At 36.6% G+C, this 12,193-nt stretch overlaps 1 protein-coding gene across 2 annotated transcripts in view; it reads left to right on the plus strand.

Annotated features, from left to right (window-relative positions):
• Positions 1–12,193, plus strand: part of LOC101855182 (protein KIAA0100) — a 73,162-nt gene that overhangs the window by 16,499 nt on the left and 44,470 nt on the right. For both annotated transcript variants that reach the window (XM_005096106.3, XM_005096107.3), the window contains exons 2-12: positions 715–844; positions 2,198–2,247; positions 2,915–3,068; positions 3,606–3,724; positions 4,700–4,766; positions 5,620–5,712; positions 6,931–6,976; positions 7,769–7,947; positions 9,797–9,858; positions 10,669–10,763; positions 11,544–11,608. In XM_005096106.3, the coding sequence (XP_005096163.1) occupies positions 715–844; positions 2,198–2,247; positions 2,915–3,068; positions 3,606–3,724; positions 4,700–4,766; positions 5,620–5,712; positions 6,931–6,976; positions 7,769–7,947; positions 9,797–9,858; positions 10,669–10,763; positions 11,544–11,608 (1,060 nt within the window). The remainder of the gene's footprint in view (positions 1–714; positions 845–2,197; positions 2,248–2,914; positions 3,069–3,605; positions 3,725–4,699; positions 4,767–5,619; positions 5,713–6,930; positions 6,977–7,768; positions 7,948–9,796; positions 9,859–10,668; positions 10,764–11,543; positions 11,609–12,193) is intronic.

Here is a 12,193-nt window from a genome sequence, read left to right on the forward strand (position 1 = left end):
AATAAACAGCACGAACACCTGAACTCCAAATACAACCTTAGATGTTTACATTGCTTAATTTAATAGATAACAAGTTCAGCATTTGGATCTGGTTTTGCAGTTTCTGCCAAGTTGTGTCAAAGAAGATTATGCATTAGTTCTCTTCTATCCTTTGCTATCCTGCCGCTCCCTCGTCTGTCATCTCCTTCCCATCGCCGATGGTTGAAGGGTACCTTTGCAGGTCCTAATTATTTTACTTCCCTTTGGTTGTTTCTGCCTGTTTTGTTTTGTTTTGGGTTTTTTACTGCACTAAATGTGTACCATTTTGTCAATAGGCTTCTCTTACCTATCACTGACAAACAAAACGAATCTTTATCCTTTATCTCCCTCATGACGTTCTCTCACTTTTTTCTCTCTCTCCCCTACCCTCTTATTCTTCCCACACCTTTTTTCATTCTTCTCCCTTACCCTCTTCTCCCCTTCTCACACTCACGCCCTTACCATTCTCTTCCCCTTCCCCCTCCCCCATCTCCTCACCCCCCTCTCCTCACCCCCCTCATCAGTCTCCTCTCCCTCCCTCCTCCTCATATATATTCTCTAAACCTCTAGACTCATCCCTTGCCTTTCCCATAAGATAAGTGGTCACCTACAAATAAAAGGATTCCAAGCACTCTATAACACTGTAATATGGTGAGACATAATGATTCATTATCATTAACTTTTTTTTCCCCACAGGGTGGTAGCGTATGTCATACAATGGCTGCTCAAGAGGTACCTGGATGTCACACTGCGATTTGGCAAGGTTGGTTTTTTCAACTTTGGCAAGGTACAGATGACCCTGCATCGACATGTCTCTGTGCATGTGGTAAGTTCTTGATTTAAAAAATCTTTTAAAATCAGGGTACCCCTGGTTGGTCCTACTTTTTTGCTATCCCTTTGTAGTTTCTGTCTGTCTATCTTGTTGGGTTTTTTTTTCCCAGTGCAAAATGCAGTTGTCGGTTGATGTGTTTCTATTCACTGAAAAACAAAATCAAGTCTAAAATTGAAATATTATACATTTGTGGTTAGCTTGTTCTTTTTTCCTCCATGCTTCTGCGTTCTTTCTAGTACTCGGAGTGATTAGTGAACTCAAGGCTATATTTAATGCCAAGTGAGTGGTTGGAGGGCGCTACTGGTAGGTCCTACGTCTTTACTTTCCCTCTGTTGGTTCTGTCAATCTGTCTGACTTTTTCCCTGCACTAAATGACCATTGTTGTGTCGATGTGCTTCTCTTTACACAAACGAACAAACAAATAATGCCAAGCCATATTGATGAGACATCGTTCAGGAGGTGGCCACTGCAGTGTGTCATTGGGCAAGACACAATGATCCTTACTCAAAAACATGATGCTGCAAAGCATCGACCAGCAATTGCTTGTTTTGTAAAATAAGTATGTATATTGGTGTGACTTTGTGTGTTGTGGGATGTTGATGAAACCTCAAAATTATTTTGTGTGATCATAATAATAATAGATTCCATTTATATAGCACTCGATCATTATACTTGCAAATGTTATTCTAATGACCCCTCAGTGGTCTGTAAAAATGGTATGTATATTTTACTTATTCATTCGTTCTTTCATTCATTCATTCATTTATTCTTTCGTTCATTCATTCTTTCATTCATTCATTCATTCATTCATTCATTCATTCATTCATTCTTTCATTCATTCATTCGTTCATGCATGCATTCATTCATTCATTCATTCATTCATTCATGCATTCTTTCATTCATTCATTGGTCCGTTCATTCCTCGCGCAAATGTTAGTACAATGTATAAAAGGAAATTACCTAAGCTGTCTACCTTCTAACTGATCTGTCTATAATAATCAGCAGGATGTTAAGATGTTATCTAGATGTTAAGATGTTATTTTCTTTCTATGGATGATCGATAAAGTATATTTTATCTTCTTGTCTTAACTTCCTTAAAAAACAACAGGACACAGATACGCTACTGGTAGGTGGAGAAGAACAGGAACTATAATACATGTAGTGACAATCATCAATGCAAATGACCACTTCCAATTTCCCCTCTTGTGTTTTTGTATGCTATAATATTACTGAACAAGATGTCCACCTGTCTTAGACAACTAAATATCTCCTCAACAATGGGTGGCTGTCTTGGACAATTTCGACTGAATATGCTTTACATGAACTTTACTCATGACACTTTTTCAGGAGCTGGAAAAGATTTGGTTGTCAAGTTCCTTTTTCAACCCAGATGTCAGGTGGGGAAAGTTGTTGTTTTTCTTCTTCTTCATCTCCTCCTCCTCCTCCTCATCCTCCTCCTCCTCCTTTCATTGTCTTCAGTGTTCATCCTCTTAATCGTAGGGTAGCCTACTACATATTTATCAGATCTCATTTGTACTGATTTTAACATTTATTTATCCATTTTTGGTTCAGCAGATTGTTCTCCTTACTAAAATGTGTTTTTTTTAAAGGTAGTCTTCTTATGAGTTTCTTCATAGCTTTTTTTAACAGACTCTCAGCTGGCCTGGGCATTCCAGCTCTTCTTCCACTTTTTCAGTTCAACTGCCAAGGCATCTTTAAAATACACATGCAATAAGTCTGTTAGTTTTTCTCCACTTATTTGAGCGGACAAAGTACTCAACTCCTCGTACTGTATGATCAGGAGTTTAAAAGAATGTCTTAGGCCTAGACTAAAGTAAATGTAAACACTACACATGCACCACCACCACCCCCATCCTCCCTATCCCCTTCTTTTTTGGAGGAATATGCAATGTGCCTTAGGCTTAGACTAGATAAAACATGAGCACCACGCACCACACACCCCACCCCCTTTCACCTGCCCCCTCCCTTGTTTGTCAACATACAATATGTTGAAAAGAGCCTAAGCTTAGACAGCAGTATGATGTCTAGCTTTGGGCATTCCAGGAAGCCGGTGGTGTTGTGCATCGAGGACATGAGGATACAGGTGGACGTGAGCCACAATGAGGAGACTCACAGAGGTTTACAAAGGGATGTCCAGGACCATGGACAGAGACAGTCTGTTGCTCGTATTGTCAACAAGATTATGTTACTCGGCAGTGTAAGTTCTGCACGTTTTTTTTTGTTTTTTTTTCTAAATGATTTATTGTTTATCACATTTATTACATACTAGACATAATTTTATCATTTACCATTTTTCATGTACTAGATGCAGAGCGTCATTTTCACATGTACTAGATTTAGAGAATGTAATTTTCAGGGCAAAAAAATCCCACACCTTAAGCACACAGCTGTTCTCTTTATTTCTTTTTTGCCCTTTGAGTGGAATGGGGTTCTGTATGGAACCAGTAAGTTAAACTTTCACTGCTTATTCGCTTTGTAGCCATGTATCTCTGCGAATGATATGTATTTATACATTTTTATGATTTTCTTTCAGTTCATTTGTTCTCTTTGTGAATTCTTTTTTTTTTTTTTTCAGTCATTGGGGAAGTTGGGGTTACAATGGTATGTCTCACACTATAAATACTAACCAACATTTGATTAATCAGCATGCGTGGCAGGTTTTTTTTTCCAGTGACTTTGATAGTCTTGTTTAGTTGTTTCAATTATGGGGGGACTTTTCCCCTTTTGTTTACAGTATGGGGGTCTGCGTGTGCACAATGTGACCGTGATGCTACTGAAGACCATGGTGCCAGACTGTCTCATTCACTTCTCCAGTCCTGAGATCTCGTTGGACATCACAGCTGCCTATGACAGGTAAATGCACCAATCTCAGACCGCAACCAAATATCTCCCCGAAATTATTATTTTTTCCAATTTTTTGCACCCTAAAGAACCAGGTAATTCACTAGACTTTCTGCTTACTGGCATCAGACCATATATGTGATTCACTACAAAGCACCAAAGTGATGTGGACACACGCACTGTTATGGCATAAGGACGCAAACCTTAATTATTTTCTGTTCCAATTTGTGTCTTCTGGAGTAGCTGACATTTAGGTTCATCTCAGGCAAATTTATTGGGGTTTTTTTTGTTATATACGCAGATATTTGGTTCTGTCATATTTTTTCCCCCAGACTTTGCTTTTATTTAGCAAGGATTCTGTGAAATGTACTTCAGGTTTTGGTTGTCAAAGATTTGGCAGTTGTGTAATGGGCTTTGTCAAAGCTTTTATAAAATTCCTGAAAAGTGTAAGGATGGAGGGAGGTAACCAGAAGGATCGAAATTTTCTGTGCCCATGGTTTAGCAGTAAATTGTTAAACAGTGGTGTCATTTCCCTGTCATGATATGAACACACAGTGTAGTAGTGAAGTTTCAGTTATTTACCGTCCAAAGCGAAGTTATGTGTATTATGGTACGCACCGAATATAAAAAAGTATGAGCTAACAAGCCTTTAATTTGACCTGAAAGTCAAAGATAAATAAATTCTAAGCCTGGGTGTCGCTTTGTTAATCAGTTTGACTCAAAACAAAGCATTTTTACAAACATATAATATGGCGGGTCTTATTTGCATGAACAAGAAAAAAATTGCGCGGAAATGTGATTTTACATTGCATGGTTAAAGAGTTAAGATGTTGATTTTTAACTGGTAAATACGTGTTTATTTGTGAAAGGGACATCTTTTGTGAGTGTAAGGCCTGGACACTGGAATGTTCCCTTTGTATATCCATACTGCATTATATTATATTAAAGAGTTACTTTGTTTACATTTGACTTGTCTTTCGTCTGCAGGTATGAGCTTTGCGTCAATTTGAACAACTTTGGATGTAAGGCTCTCCGTAGCTCTGCTGATGCTGAGGTGAGTCCATGGCATGCATCTAACCATAGATGTACATGTAGTTGTTTTTGAATAATTTTAGCATGGAAGAGGTTACGTCTGCTATGAGCGTACATTGATTTTTTCTTTGATACAATATATCCCATTGCAGGGAACACTGTTAGCTCTGTGAGTATCATGCTGGGTTATATTGTGGATGGCCCTGGTTCTAATCTCCACTGGAACATTCTTTAACTTGGGAGTTGTCAAGGCTGACCAGTAATTTTGTTTGGTTCTGTCAGGAATGGATCTTAAACCTGGAGGTCCCATCTCTTTAGTACCTTTAAAGTGATGAAAGGGATTTTAACACTAATTTACATATCAACCCACTGCTAAGTAAGCACATTTGGTCTCATTTATTCTAAGATCCCTGAGCATATTTTTATCTCAGCTGTGAATAACAAGTTTTTACTTGGTTTGTGTTCAATAACTGTTACGATTTATATTTGATACTGGATTTACTGGAAACAAAAGCTTCCTAACAAATATTAGTTTATGAGTAGTTTTTGGAAAAGTCGGGTAAGTCACAGTTTAAAAAAAAAAAGAGATTTTCCCCTCACTGCATTGTCTAAAGATTGTACTTTCTTCTCTACAAATGATCCCACGGAAAAGTGGGCTATGTCTTGTGCTGTGTAAAGTAAAAGAAAAGCTATACTGACTATGAGATACTGACTTTCACACTTTGAATTTCAATTTGCTCCACTTCTTTAAAAATGGGTTATTTAGGGGTTTTTTCCCCCTTGAGTCTTCATATCAAGTTAAGTTTCTTTTGTTTTTCAAGTTCAATGTATTACGACTTGAAGGTTTCTTTCCCCCTCCTCCCTTTTTATTTCAGGAGTCCATGGGACAACAGAATTGTTTGGCAGAGTTCTCATTTGCCTTCAAACTGGACGCTAAGGTTGACAAGGCAGATCCAGTGAAACTTGTGGTCAGTGGACACAAATATAAGGAGGGAATAAGTGGAAAATACTAGCAGATTGGGTGGAGGTTACTTTCCAGACAAAGGAAAGTGTGTTTTATTTTGGTTGATTTATTTGAGATGGAGATTCATTGTGTTGGGATTTTTTAGGTTTTTTAGGGTTTTTCTTTCCAGTGAGGGTAAGACTAATACTGTGTGTCATTTTTTATGAGATAAAGATTTAGTTGACAGACAGATTTTTATCTCCCACAGACTAACTTTAAAAATAAAGTAAAAAAGTTCACCTCCAGTCTGTGGGAGAGCCACTGGAAAAAACAGACAGGTAACAAACTCCACAATATCAAACCCAAACTGGGACCACGAAATCCTTCATTTTTACTCGATTATGCATCGGACCCACGGCCCGAACACACAAATACTTGGTTCAGGGAGACGAGAAGCCGTTCTGTGTCGGATGCGACACAGATTTTACCATAAGACACATTTTAACCGAATGTCTAGACTTCGGAGAGATCTGAAGGAAATACTTTAAATGCAAAAAATTGCAAGACATTTTTTCCGTCGTTGGTCCCAACAGAATTTGGGATTTTATGAAGGTCATTGGCCTTTATGGGAAATTGTAGAACAAAATTGAATTATTAAAAATTTTTATGAAAGTTGTTTTAGATTGAAAATATATATTTACACCAAATTTTAAATATTTTAACGTTTTAAGATCAAATGACCCGAACCCAGCCGTACAGTGAACTGCGAATAAAACTAACTTGTGTTTCATGCACTCATATGACCTTATGCTGTTGGGAGCGCCATAAAACCCCATACTATACATACAGATTTATATTTCTTATTTTTAATGGTAAATTGCATGAATTTATCTCCATGAATTTATAGTGCTGTCTCTGATTCACGAACAAATCAAAATCAATTGACTTAGTTTATGTTAAAAAGTTCACTTCCAATTTTGTTTCTTCAGGCACGCATTCTTCTCACGAACAATTAATAGATGAATTAACTTTTCTCATTATCTTTATACTTTTTCTGAGAACATTTAGAAAGTTTGGTTATAATCCAACAAAACCTGGTGAGAAGGGTTAAGAGTGAGAACACCTTATGTGATAGCTCTTTTTTTTATACGGCACTGATGATACTAGGTTTGTAAAAATGTCACTTATTTATCAATTTCCTTACACAGGTCTGTTTACGTGCAGAACTCTTACTCTTTTGCAGGACTTGAAAACTGTAATAGCCAAACCACAGATGATGATCACAGAAGGTGAGTTTCAGATTTCTACAGTGTTTGTTATAAGTGATACAGTGATTTGAAAAAATCAGGATGGGGGCAGTATTGTGGTGACCAGTGATGGTGTGTTTGCATTGTCTGTATCGCGATGTTGTGTCTTATGGTGATGTTGATGTAACATTTTAATTCTTGTATGTATTTATGTGTTACGCACCTTAACTCTTTATCTCCGAAGAGGGTAAACCCACTATCCTGGGGCCCTCTTCTGGTACGAAATCTAAAATTTACATATTCGCCACTAAATTGGTCATTAAATCAAAACAAGTGAATTTATTTCGATAGTTTTTGATCTTTTGAATGAACTCTTGGCTAAAGAGACCTGTTTTTTGCAACAGCCCCCCAAAAAATTATTGTTGAAGACGTCGTAAAGGAATATGCCCGAGCCGCTGCCAGTGGTTCCGACCGGGTGTTGCTGGAAGCGGCTTACCGGAGATAAAGAGTTAATGTATACCAAATTTCCCCACATGATCAATACTTTACTTTTCCGATCCAGCGGCCATTTGGGTTCTGGCCCTTCAGTCTGTCGATATGGCAAAGAATTTACTGGTTTTACCACTTGGTCAATAAAAGTGGCTATCCTGTAGCTCAGTTGGTGTCATGCTGGACTACGGAGTACCCACTATCGGTTGGTAGGGAATGTTTGTTATTTACAATTGCCTTGTGCCCGCGTAATATTAAAGAAAATAATGTAATTACATCCTATATAGAACTGGAATTGGTAAATCATTTCACATCCTTAAAAAAGTAGACAATGGATGTTTTCAGGTTTCCTTCAGAATTTGCAAATGATAGATCATCGCCGCCTCAGCCTTGTTGATGTTACCATGGAAACCATTCAGCCTGCAGCAACCTTTGCAGCTGACCCCGAAGCTGAATTTGGTCAGAGATACGAACACTGGCCCAATGACACCATGTTTTCAAAGCTGAAACTGTTTGAGAAGTTGGTAAGTTCATAACTTGTACCACCCTTTTGGTCCTGGGAAAAAAAGGGGGAAATCATGTGATATCACTGGGTTTTAAATTTGACAACCACAAAGGAGACGAGGCTGAGAGTATTAGAGATATTGCTTCAGAAATGGAAAGTGAAAGATTCAAGACTGTCAGAAATGTAAAATGGATGATCTAATAAAAGTATTTATTCTTTGAATAAAGAGAGATAAAGACTAAGAGTGGTAATTAATTCATGTGGCATCGGTGGCCTTGTGGTTAAGCTACCAGACTGGTAATCGTGAGGTTGCCTGTTCGGGGGTTCAAGCCGCTGTCCCGACGTTGTGTCCTTGGGAAAGGCACTTTACAAAAATTTTCCTCACATCACCCAGATGGAAATGGGTACACAGCAATAGACAGTGAAAGATCTTGTCAGTATGTTAGTGTTTTAGTGCCTATAAATGGCCGCTTGCCCTGTATGCTTCCCAGGAAGTTGAGATTGTTTCAGAATGCTTTCAGGTCTGCTGGGGTAAATGTATGAATTGTGAAGCACATAGAGCTTACTGTTGAGTGGGGTTTTGCGCTATACAAATGCTATGTATTATTATTATTATTATGTACGAACCATTCAATATCCTTTTTCGGCTTCAGTCAGAAATTAATTTTTAAAATGCAGAAGAAAGATCATGAAAAGTTAACAAATTCTTTGTTCATCAATTTTATTTGTCAGATTGTTTATTGCAGAACATGAAATAAATCAATATATTGGACAAACAGCATTTCTTGTTTGTTTTTTTCACTTACAGTTAATTTTAAAATCTAAAACATTGTACATTTTGTCAGAACTGCTAAACACGAAAGCACCAATTTATAGGAATGGGCAGGTCACACAAAAAAGCATCATTATGTTGGAAGAAAATATAGTTCCCTATTTTTCTGATGAAAGAGCATGTTGCTTTATAAGTCATGATTCATTAATCATTTTTTGTTTAGGGTTTTGAATTAAGGGCTTATGTTTGTTTATTTTTTTTTAATTTTGTCGTTGAACGGTTGAGATTCTTTGCATTATAACTGTTTATGTTTTGAAAACTACAAGCACCTTCGCCCTAAATATTATGTTCCTCAGAAAACTGCTCATGTTTGAAACGTGACTTTTTTGCATATCTTGAAAGATTTGGGTTTATTTTTTGGGTGCTTTTTAAAAATATTTTTTTGGGTAGCATTTTACCCTTTATTTTAGAGACATTGGAGCAGTTATCTTCTTTCCATAGGCAAAGTCTGAATGATGATAGGTTTTGAGAAGCTGGCTTTTAAGATAATCCAGGATGAGGCTACATAAATAGTGAATAGAAAGATGCACACTCCATCTCTTTGTGTTGCTAAAGTATTCATACTATATGGATTTTTGGGAAAGGCATTGAAGTTCCATTTTGTTTGGTATGTTACAGTGGCTTGTTTGTGTGAAAAAAAAGTGTCTGTCCCCTGGCGGAAACATTGTCAAATTTTAGCTAAATATGTCCTCTGTCCTTAAACTTATTTGGAAAAAATATTTAGAATAGTATTTGACCGATATGTTTTTAGATTATGATATAAAGATGTCAGGATTAAAAAAAACAAAAAAACTAGACCAATTTTAAATGGTACCTCCTATAATTTTCTGCACCTGCTTAAAGGTTTTCGTACATATTTGCTTCCAGGTAGTCGCTTTCTCTCAAGATATGCAAGCTTATGTTAACCAGTACATTTCTATGCCTTTGCATATACATTTTAAGTTTTTGTCTGAGGCTCATTTTCTTGAACAATGTTTAGTGGGTTAAGTTTGAAGATGTTTTTGGCAGAGCAATAATTTCTCATTTTTTTCCCCAGCAAATTGTCAGCTTTGATATATCAGACCTGGACGTAAAAATCGTACGAGAAACAAAACAAAGGTATGCTATGCCTATTGACAGTAAGTGTCGTAAACTGCACAAGTCTGAAATTAGGTCAAGTTTTACTTTTGTCTGGAAAGATAATTGGAACTCCTTATGCATCATGTGTTAATATTTGCAAATTTACTGAGTAAAATTTACAAAATGCGACATCGGCCCAAAATGTCTGTGTCTATTTTCTAGCTCACTTGACAACTTGCATGCTGTTTTCCTTGAAAGAAGTCATTTCAGACTTTTATGATTTGTGGCTGTTACCATCAATACGTTTACCTGAGGAGGACCCAGTTTATTGGACATACTAGCAAAATGGGGATTTTTAATTGTAGAATTTGAAATAAGATAAAATGAGACTCTACACGACTCTTTTCCTTTTTACTGCTATGTTGTAAAAGCTGGCAGTTAAAAGGCTTGGTTATCTTTTTTGCTCATGATACTTCTTGACAAGACAAGGTGTACTGTTAGCTTCTTTGGTATCATGATGAGGCACAGCATCATATGTATATTTATATGCATGTAGGATTTTGAGTATCTCTGTAAAATGTGATTTTGTCCATTTTCGCATGGAATAAAATGCATAAATATGATAGTGAGTGTCTCTATTTTGTCTGATGTTATCCTTTTTCATAAGACACTACATATAGATGACGTTGTTGTTTTTACCAATCGCTACCACCTATCTGTCCAATGCCATGTACTGATAAGTGCAGGTTTGCTGCGGTTGTTCCTTAGAGTTTGGTGTTAATGTTAGGTCTTGAAGGGCGAAGCAAAGCAACATATTTATGTGGTGCCAATTTTATTTTTATCTCTCAGGAGTTTAGCTGTTTCATTGAAACTATTCCACATGGGTTTTCACAACCATTCCTTTCTACAAGCCACAGATGTGAACTGGAACATCTACATGGAAGGTTAGTGTCATTCTAAAATGCTTTCTCATAAGTTGATGTAAGTTGTGAAAGTTGTAACTCGACTGGACACAGAAGTGTTTGACACTTAGCCAGTGATGTGTAATTGTTAAAAGTAGACTCGTCCTTCCATCTTGGTGCATGCCAAAATTCTGAAGGATTTTAATTATCATTTTTGGCCGTCGCCAGTACTCTAAATGGACTCAATCTGGTTGCAATGAAAATGTTTATGTAATCTGTTACTTTGTGTCACGCGCTTTTTAAAGTTTTACACAAACTATGAAAGGTTATACGAAGCATTGTTTAATCCTGAAGCTTTCTAAGTATGAAGTAGATTATTATTTGGTTTTAAAAAATGTGTATATTGTATAAGTAAGTATACTAATCTAGCATTTCTGTTTGAAAGATGAATGATGATTCATTTCCCTTTTTTTTTTGGTCTTTTGATTTGCCTGATATAACATTTAATAATTAAACTCATGGAGTTGTATTTAGGACTTGTATATTTGAGCTTGTATTTAGGACTTGTATATGTGAGCTTGTATTCTTTAGTCTCAGTTCATCTGATTTTTTTTTCTGTCTTGTCTTTTGACCGCTTATCATCTTGATTTTGTGGGTGGTTGGCGGATGCTACTTGTCAGTCCTATTTCTTTTTTTTTCCCGTATGTAGTTTGTGTTTGTCTGTCTCACATTTTCCATACACCAGAGGGTTGTTGTAGAGTCAGTATTCTGCTTTTTACTCAAATTCTCAAATGCAAACTTTTGATTTGTCGTTCTCACCAGAATTTAGTACCAGTTCTATGCAAGCCAATTTTGCTGGGGTGTCAAAAGTGGGAGCAAAAGGACAAGTAAGTTCACAGTATTTCTTTTACCATATTTCTTTTTGTTACTGGTACAAATCATCATACATTTAGTGTTGATTCGATGTTTGGCTACTTTTGACCAGCAAATGCTTCTGCGTACTATTTAAATTTTGTGTCCAATAAAGCTATTATTTTAATGAATAAATTTGTAGGTTCTTGTAGTGTTGTTTTTGTTGCTCAGCACAGTGAACACTTTTCCTTATGGGCTGTAGAAGTGCAAACAATTTAATTATAAGTATTATTGTTACCGTTATCATTATTATCATTATTACTAAAATTATTATTACTATGATATAAAATTTATCAATATTATGAAAACTCCCATTACAATCAAACTTCAAGAATGTTCTTTAAGGATTTTAAGCCAGGGTCACCTGTATCATCATCCAGCATGAAACTGAAAGAGGTAAAGATGTCTCAGATATCAGTAAATATATACACAATCTTCTAGAGAGATACATGAAGTCCGTACAATGTAGACACAGTGCCCTTGTGTGTGTGTTGAAGTGGTTAGGCTAGTTGCTGTTGCACATAAAAGAGATGACTTCGATTCCTATGTGGCAAAGTTAT

Source organism: Aplysia californica, unplaced genomic scaffold (assembly GCF_000002075.1).
Source record: "Aplysia californica isolate F4 #8 unplaced genomic scaffold, AplCal3.0 scaffold00121, whole genome shotgun sequence".
Taxonomy (NCBI): domain Eukaryota; kingdom Metazoa; phylum Mollusca; class Gastropoda; order Aplysiida; family Aplysiidae; genus Aplysia; species Aplysia californica.